General features: G+C 34.5%; 1 protein-coding gene and 1 long non-coding RNA gene across 2 annotated transcripts; both read right to left on the reverse strand.

Moving 5' to 3' along the window:
- Positions 1-429: 429 nt before the first annotated feature.
- LOC115983638 lies at positions 430-1403 on the reverse strand. The gene is made up of 3 exons (XR_004090133.1): positions 1182-1403; positions 899-1069; positions 430-691 (listed from the first exon to the last, which is right to left on the reverse strand). It is a non-coding gene; the product is annotated as an uncharacterized LOC115983638 (long non-coding RNA).
- A 75-nt stretch (positions 1404-1478) lies between these two features.
- On the reverse strand, positions 1479-8547 carry LOC115983637 (casein kinase 1-like protein HD16). Its single transcript, XM_031106371.1, has 14 exons — positions 8498-8547; positions 7052-7242; positions 6678-6876; positions 5077-5140; positions 4628-4691; positions 4444-4524; positions 3832-3918; positions 2958-3098; positions 2804-2839; positions 2633-2699; positions 2403-2532; positions 2108-2326; positions 1844-1986; positions 1479-1761 (listed from the first exon to the last, which is right to left on the reverse strand). The coding sequence occupies exons 8-14, from the start codon at positions 2989-2991 to the stop codon at positions 1638-1640; spliced, it is 753 nt and encodes a 250-aa protein (XP_030962231.1). The 5' UTR covers positions 2992-3098; positions 3832-3918; positions 4444-4524; positions 4628-4691; positions 5077-5140; positions 6678-6876; positions 7052-7242; positions 8498-8547; the 3' UTR covers positions 1479-1637.
- Positions 8548-8992: the final 445 nt, after the last annotated feature.

Below are 8992 nucleotides of genomic sequence, written 5' to 3' on the forward strand. Positions count from 1 at the left end.
TCGAGTATGGCTTGGCTATGTCCAACAATGTTAGTTTTGAATATTTGTGTGTAACTTTGAATGGTAGGAATTAAAGTACAAGCAGTGATGGCTGTGCAGATCTAATTAGATAGTTTCTTATTATTCTTCAAATATTTTTGTTTTCCTTTCTTTCTTGTAGGTGGGTTTGTAGTTGTAGATAAAAAAAATTGTGTGATTTCTTTCCTTCTTGGCAACATATTATCCTTCAGATATTAGGTGATTTTGACACTTATTTTCTCTCTTTTAAAAAACACTCACTATTGTCCCTCCTCTTTCTATTTCATGTCTACCTTATTAATTTTTAAGCCACCTCTTTAGATGACAAATACCTTTAACCCCAAAGCTGACCTGTCCCATTGCCAATAGATTTCTTAGAGTTTGGTAATCAAGTTATTTGTGTTTGCCAAGACCTTTGTAATTCAATGCTGCTTCCCACTTTATAACAAATCTGATATTGAAAAAAATAATTACATAGGACATCTTTCTACAATCATCACTTAACATAGTGGTAAACAAAAAATTAAACAAATTAAAGAAAGCATCCAAAAATAGGCTTGATCCAAAGACCCTCCCTCAGATCTAGATGTGATCCTGATTTTAACAACCCTGGTGAATCCTTTGGATTGATGATATCTTCAAGCCACAACAAATCTTGATACTCTTGATCAAACTGTCACACATAATAACAATGCAAGGTAAGTTTTCAGAAGACCAATTTATCCGAAGATGGCAACCACAAAGAAACCACATCGAATAAGTCAGAAAGTACCCACAAACGAGTATAACAAGTCTTGAGCTACAAATTAACACAACTAGAAATTTTTTGAAAAACTTGTGAGATCAATTAATAAAAGATATCTTGAGAGTTTTCACTTACCTGTGCAGAGACCATGTTTTCCTGGGTTTCATCGTCAAAAGAAAGATTATTTTGACTGCTAGACTTGTAACGAAAGCAGTGATCTGCTTGCATTTGCGAGTGTAATGGGGATAACGTGTTGCAACCTAGTGGCTGTGGTGTGACAGGGAACATATTCCAGCCTGCCTCCACCTGCAAATTAGCCTGATGTTAGAAACATGAACGAATAAGATAGCTGCTTAACTAGTTAAATGTTAGAAGAGAGATGTTATTGTTTTATGCTTGAATTTAATTCCTTTCTCACCTCATCAGATGTTTTTTCTACCACATCATTTTTTGTAACACAAGTGTTATAATCATTGTCCTCAATGGGTGGTATACTGCTAGATGTTATTCCATCAGAAAATCATTCCTTCTTAAAGACATTTGGACTAACCCTTAGACATTACAACTAGTTAACTTCCATTGTTAGCCCCTGCTATTGCACTGATGTAGTAATTCTTCTCCTATTGTTCCATAATCCATTCCTTCACATAATAAGAAAACAGACAAGATTAATTTGTTGAATTAAACAAAGTTTGAAAGCTATAAGCACTAGTAATTAATATCTATACAGCACAGTGAAGTTACACAAGCAAGGCATTTAACCAACACGTATGATTTTATATGTCAGACAACTGTCCTAGATTCAAATAAAATGCATTCAACCTTGTGAAGAAAAAAGGGTGAGAGTTCATAAACATGAGCATTAAAGCCCGTGCTAGCATCCATAATAAGGGCCCAAAGGTTTGAACATGAAAGCCACGCTACTGATAAATAACCCATCTTCATTTCCTTTCTCAATGTGTTGGGAAAGCCTTACATCTGCCACATTATAGTGATATCTGCAACATAAGCTGAAAACATTAATATCTCATCCTATTGTCACATACTTGACAAGCTTAATGAGTAACTTCAACCACATACCTTTGCTTCATAGGCCGGCGAGCATTGTAAACACTAATCCACTGTGTTGCAGGCATCCCCATTCGAATCTTCTTCTTTGGTTGTTCATCATCTTCCTCCTCCACGGTCAATCGCCCTCTCTTATGTTCAACCTGACATATAAGCTTCAGAATAACAAAAGAAACATGTTAGATGAACTCTACTCTAAACTAAGGTTTAGGTAAAAAAAATCTATCTCAATAATCAGTCAACCATAAAATGCAGATGCAAGAAAATCTAAAGTACCTTCTGAGCACCATCGGTGTTTATTGGCCTGATATCAGGATTTGGACCAACAATCCCATCGAAAAGGGAGATATATTTTGCATAGTTAGGTTCTTCATCAAATTTCAAATTTACAACATACTCAACAAACTGCCCAAAAGGCTGGGGACAAAAGCAACAAAGAGTTTCTGGGGAAGTGGCCATTTTCTTCTTGCATACAAGGAATCCTTTATTTTCTCCCTAATGAAAACACTATGTTAGATGAACAAACGTAATTACACAAACCTAATCACACTGAAATTTGTATGTTTGCAACCTGATATCCTTGCCAAGGCAACCGACCACGTTGAAGAAAAATGAGTGTGTAAGCAAGAGATTCTAAATCATCTCTCCTGCTACCAGTTCTACCAAGATGAGCATGCACACTAGCGTACCGAACAGTTCCCCTGGATCAAGTTGTCATACAGAATTAAGTACTACAAAACCCTCACGAATAGCTAATCTAAGCAGACTTAAGGTAAATTAAATAAACAATTTTTCTTTTACCTGAAAACATCTGGACGTTGATCATACTCAACATGCAAGCCAGTTGTATTATCTCGCCACTTAGTGGCTGTAAGGTCAAGACATAGAGAATAACAAGATATCAGGAATATTTCAACTTTGTGGGCTAGTAAACAAATGCTGCAGTAAGGAAAAAGCATTTTTAACAATTACCTAATCCAAGGTCCACAAGAAATAGCTTTTTCTCTTCTGGAGTTCCAGGAGGACCAAGCAAAAAATTCTCAGGTTTTACATCCCCGTGTAATGGACTTTATATACTAAAATACACAAGTGAAATCGTTGTGTTCTATGAAGATGATTCCCAGACCTTGTACTCTTTTCCCTCGCAGGCTGAAGACCATTTTTGCTGCCCACTTGGGGGTTCATAATGACCTGGTCCTATCTTAACCGCAACTTTTTCATCAATAATGGCCGCATCCACATCCCTTTCAGCCTTAGTAATTTTAATCTAGATTAAACAATATCACAAATGAAGTCAATATTTCAAAATTGTTTTTTGTTCAATTTTTATGTACAGACTAGGCTTTAACTTGCCCATGTAGAACAACAGCATCCTATTTTCATCAATGGAAGTCATAAACAATAACTGTGCATTTGGTGCCAACAAAAAATTAGAGAAACCAAAATGAATTGAAATAGCATGTTTTCACTGTTATAATTCTGAACAGTATTAAGAAAGCTGCAGCCAACAATGACAGTTATTCTAGAGACCAATTAAGTGGATTATTCAATGTCTTGTGGGTAATACTACTAAGAAGTAAAAGTTTAAATTGCAGTTTCTTTTAATTTTTTAAATCTGTCTTCTTTCCCTATATTCATATGATTTTGACTAGCTTTATTCTTCAGTTCTTTTATGTATGAAAAGAAAATTGTAACAAACATTTGCTTGTTTATGGAACGTTTTCTATGCACATCATGATGCCAACAATTGGAGCCAATGATTGACACTTACTGTACTGCGACAATGGATTTTGTTCCGATTTCTTATAGAGATTAGAGCTTCGATTTCAGAACGGTAGTGAGAGAAAATGTGGTCGTAGAACTCGGGGGGTGCTCCAGGATGAGTCAGAATGTGCTAGTTTCATGAAATGACTCTTTAACACTATGTTAAAGCCACAAATTTTCTATTTCTGAAAACAGTGACCTTTTAAAAGAGAGGAGGAAAGATATACAAAAACTACCTTTGCTCTATGCTTTAATAGCAAACTTGTTTCGACAGTTTCACGCATTCCACTGGTGCTACTTGTTTCCTTCTGCCTTGAACTTACCTAAAATCAAGACCAAAACATGATTGTCTCTTGTAGAAAAAATACAAGCTAGTAGGCAATAAAACAAGATATGGATTTGACATATACTACCCAATAAAAAGTCACACCAAATATTTGACATTGATTGGAGACACATTTGAGACAGCAATTTCCTATTCGAAAATCAATAGAATGATCAGGGAGATTGGCTGATCAGAAAGGTCGACCTTCATCATATCTAAATATAACAATTCAAAACATACCTAAAGTATCTCATCACAAAACAGGAGAGACATCCAACAGATAATCAACTCAGAGATGAATTTGGCAAGCCAAACTACTGAGAGAACTTTTTAAAAAAAAGGTACAGCATAAACTGGAGGAAAAGAGGGTCTACTGCCCACGTTTCCAATTTTCTTTCTATTTCTTTTCTTTAGGGTTGCCCCTCTGTATACTTCCCGAATGCTTGGGTTGCACCCCATCCATTTTCTTAAAAAACCTTTGATGTATTCACAGAATAGAAGGAAAGAAAAAAGATAGACATACCACTGCAATAATAATAACAAGATCATCCCAGTGTTTCTCATCTGCCAGTTGAACTGCAAGACTGTCCCTTCCATCCTCATCCTTAACATAGCAAGGTACATAGAATCAGAACTAAACACTCAAAAAAATATAATGATTTCTTGACAAGAGGCACGTAAGATGAACATGGGAAAACAAAACATACTTTTCCCATGATCCACTTGACAAAGCCACCATATAAACTACGACAAGCACTGCCTGAACCTTATCTGTATTAATTTAAATAAAGAAATTTTTAAAATGTGATTGCCAATTACAGCAATAGATGTTGGATCCCTCAATATAAAAGTACAAGACATTTGCTCAAAGCAACCTGCACCCTTTTATTTTTATTTTTATTTATAAGTAGTAAATTTTATTAGAAATTAATGAACACCGAGTACACAGGAGGTATACGCAATGTAAAGACAGAGCAAATAGCACCCTTAAAATTGATTTGGTAAGTCACACATTCACATTCAACAGGTTTTGAGCCCATGACAACCCATGACCTCAACTTACTCTCCACCCATTATCAGGGGAGGTGGGAGCTCCATTTGAGTACAAATCTCAATTGGCTTAAAATTGAATATATAACAACAGAGAATGAGATACCTTGCAATAGCAGAAAGCTGGCTTTGATCTTCTTTACCATTCATTAGCTTTGCAAGTGCAAAAACTGCAAATAGAAAAAAAAAATTAATTATAAATATGCTCTAATATGTAGTCTTTTGAAGTCATTTAGAATAATAAGGGTTATTATGAGGTCATTTGCAACTAAAAATAAAAAAAGTTGAGGATAGTCGTAAATTATAGAATAGCAAAAGATATTCTTATCTCTATTAACACATGCAAAACTAAGATCAAAAGATATTCTAGCATGTACAAACAAGTTTTTTTGGGGCATATGATAGGGTTTTACCAACAAAGTTCTAACTTGAGTCTTATGGGAAAACGAACAGACTTATGCACAATTTCAGAATTGGATTTATTTATTCCATTCAAGAATTACGTTGGCCCATTAGAAATGTAACTGAGAATGACCATAACTTGATGATGCAGGATGTAATTTGGCAGTCTCCAAATTTTGAAAAACAACATCAACCAAGGCTTAGTCCCAATTTTTTTGGGCTTGTTATGAATCCTCAAGATACTAGTCAAGGTAAGCCACATGTATTATTTTCCTCCATTCTATTCTATCCAACGTCATTCTCTTTGTTTCTTCTTTGATTGACACGAATTTGTCCAGCTTTTTTGTTCCCTCAACTTAAATCACTCTTTTCTAAATATGACCAAACAATCTCAAGTGACTTTCCCTCATTTTGTTTCCTCAATAAGGGACACCCCTATCTTTAAGCTAATTTCTTCATTTCAAATCTCATATTTCCCTGTATTTCCACTTATCAATCATAATATTCTCATTTCAACTACAATCATTTTATGAATATAACAAACCAACATACAGTACCATAGAGCATAACTGGTCTTATAGTAGTCTTATAAATTTTTTCCTTTAACTTGGTAGTCTCCAAAAATAAGTTGCAGGAACAAATATGTGAATTCAACTATGATTAATTAATTAATTGATAGTTCTTCAGTTTCTACAAGATACTGTGATTCACTATTTAATGATTTAATACTAAGCTTTTTTCTTCAGATACATGTTTTTTCTTATATCCCTTTGTAATATTTCTTTGGACATAACTTTCAAGAAGTCCATGCAAAACAACAAGAAACACATAGGTAAAATTTGGAGGCAGGTTAAAAATCTTCCCACAGCCAAAAAATAAGAAGAAAAAAATTGATGAATCTTTATATTGAACAGTCGTGATTGGATAGTTTGGTTTTTTAAAAGAGAAGAAGAATGGTCATGCATTTTTCAGAATACACATCAGCTGGAGATACAATTAATAGAACAGATCCATTAAAATGTGTATAATCAATAATTTTTGATAAGGCTAGACTTAAAGAATAAACCCATATTGTCCTTCTGATTCTTCTTTTATTTTTGATCAATATAACAATAAAGTAGCTCAACACCAAAACCATCTGATGTTACTAATTTTTTAAAAAGTGAAAACCAACTCAATCATTATTCATATTGCAGGAATAAGCAAGCTGACTGCTCAAATTAATGGAACCTGACCTACTAACATACTGCAAGAAAATAGTAACTGACAAGAAAAAAACTAAGTAGGAGTAAATAGATCATCTACCAAGACAAGCAAACCCAGCAGCCGAAGACGCCAACCCAGCCGCAGTAGGGAAATTGTTGTAGGAAGCAATATGCAAATGCAAATTTTCCCAATCTTTCTTTGCAATTTTGATATCCTTTTCCTCTTCGTCAACATCACAAGCACGACTGTGAATTTCCTTCAGACAGCTTTGGAACCTGCCTCCAGCAAGGGAAATCTCCTACACTAACCAAGAAGAGCAAAAATCACCACAAATTAATTAGAAAAGTAATCCTTAAAAAGCTAATTAATTAATCAATAATAAACATAAAGTCAATTCAAATCTCTTTTAACTTTTTTCCCAAGAAACAAACACAGAATTCAGAGAGAGAGAGGGAAAGAGAGAGGAATAGAACCTTGCCATTGAGCCACATGCGGTCCTGGTCAAAGGAAGGGCTGATGGCGACGGTGGTGGTGGTGCAGAGGTGGGCGGGATCAAGAGTCACACTGCTGGGACCACTAGGCTGCATTTGTGGTGGTGCAATTTGCTAAATGCTTTAAGGTTCTAATTTCATCTGCAGATATGTCAACATGCTCAAGCTGGTTTCTGTATATAAAAGGAAAATACACATGCAGCTTAATAGGATAAACGTGTAACAGGCTGAGCTTTCGAGCAGATATCAATATATGCCATTAAGGAAAATAAAGCAACTAGAACTCCCAAACCAGAAGAAAATATTCTTCTTCTTCTTCTTTTCAATTTTATTTTAATTGTTTTATAAGTGACAATAGTTTTATTGAAAGGAAGAAGATACTTTATGCACACAGAGTTCATACAAAATATTCCCAAGGAATACAATTACCAATCTTCACTAATGAAATGAGAGCACAAATGAACAAATTTATAGTTGATTCCATACTAAGTGATGAGAAATCATAATTTACTATGTCAACAAATTATTAAGAAAGTTGTGAAATTATCATTTTTTTTTTTTTTTTTTTTTTTGGGCGGTTAAGATGCAGCAAAAGAAAGTGACTTTATAATTAGGCATGAGATAATCTAAGCTGGCAAGGACAACAAAGATTGATTAGACCAATCTTTTCGGGACCAAGGGGTCCTGGACCTGTAAATTTTGCCAAGTCACCTTATGGACATCTTTCATTGTCCTTTTTATTGAGCGAAAGAGAAATCTTTCATTTTCCTTTTTTGGTCAAGATAGCTTTATCAGAATTGTTCACAAATTAATACAAAAGCTAAAAGAGCAATTCAGCTCAGCTTGACTAAAACAGTAAGCTATTTTTGCCTTTTTATCCTATATCCTTAATAAAAGGGTTATCAAAAGAAACGAAAAGGTTCATTTCTATTATGGTAACTTCTATTATGGTAAATTCACAAGGGTTTCATTTGCAAAGAAGCAGGTGTTGAAGGTGAGAAATGCATGCTTGATGCAAGAAGGAAGCAGGAGAAGTGATCAAACTTCTCAATTTATGAGTAAAAATATAAGGTAATGAAAGAAGCAACAATATTTGGCACCTTTAGCTTATTTCAAACTAAGAAGATTTTCTATGAGCCAAAAGTACGTGGCAACACCAACCAGCACAATTAGGAATTGACATGATAATATAGACAAATGATTCTTCTTTTAGTTTTTATTTTTATTTTTTTAAAGGTGATTTCATCCATTTCTTATCATTTCCATCACCTGCCATGTTTATTTTGAATGGTAAACAAGTGTGCATGAACTTTAATCCTGAGCATAGAGTTAATTACTTCTACACATAAGATGAGCTAATAACTCTATAAACTGAATTATGTTTGCACTGTATTTTAATAAACTTAAAAAACACTTAATCTGACATACCTTCCCAACACGAGGGGCAATGAGCCATGCAAGAGTAATAGTAAGAAGACCTGTAGCAAACAGCCATTAGCATCCCAGCAAGTTCATGTGTCTTCATAAATGAATAGTTCATACAAGTTTCAGGCCATCATTAATTACCAGCTGTGTCTCCTCCTCATGGCAGTTTCGGTTGGACCAGATAAAATTGACCATACTTAGAAACAAATTAATATAGTAGACAGAAGTTTTGCTGAAAAAATAAAGGAGAGTGTAATACAGTTGTGCAACTGAAATGGAAATTTTTGGAGTTCATTGCCAGAATTTTGCAAGTTATGAACAAAAAATATATCAGCTTGTAAGCCCAAATCTTCAAGTTCATTGCCAAAATTTATGTGCTGCCAAAAATATATCACCAGAGGACAAAAAGATCCTATACATGACAAAAAGATCCTATACCATTACAAACCCAGAGCAACACTGATTCTTGACCATTCTTGAATCATCCTCTACTGGTTC

Source organism: Quercus lobata, chromosome 4 (assembly GCF_001633185.2).
Source record: "Quercus lobata isolate SW786 chromosome 4, ValleyOak3.0 Primary Assembly, whole genome shotgun sequence".
Taxonomy (NCBI): Eukaryota; Viridiplantae; Streptophyta; class Magnoliopsida; order Fagales; family Fagaceae; genus Quercus; species Quercus lobata.

Bases quoted from the DNA above. Each gene is read 5' to 3' on its own strand.
- LOC115983637 (XM_031106371.1), bottom strand. From the start codon at position 2,991: ATGGTCTTCAGCCTGCGAGGGAAAAGAGTACAAG. The intron at 2,533-2,632 runs GTAAAAGAAAAA...AACTTGATCCAG, and splicing joins CAACGTCCAGATGTTTTCAG to GGGAACTGTTCGGTACGCTA. The intron at 2,327-2,402 runs GTTGCAAACATA...TGTTTTCATTAG, and splicing joins TGCCTTGGCAAGGATATCAG to GGAGAAAATAAAGGATTCCT.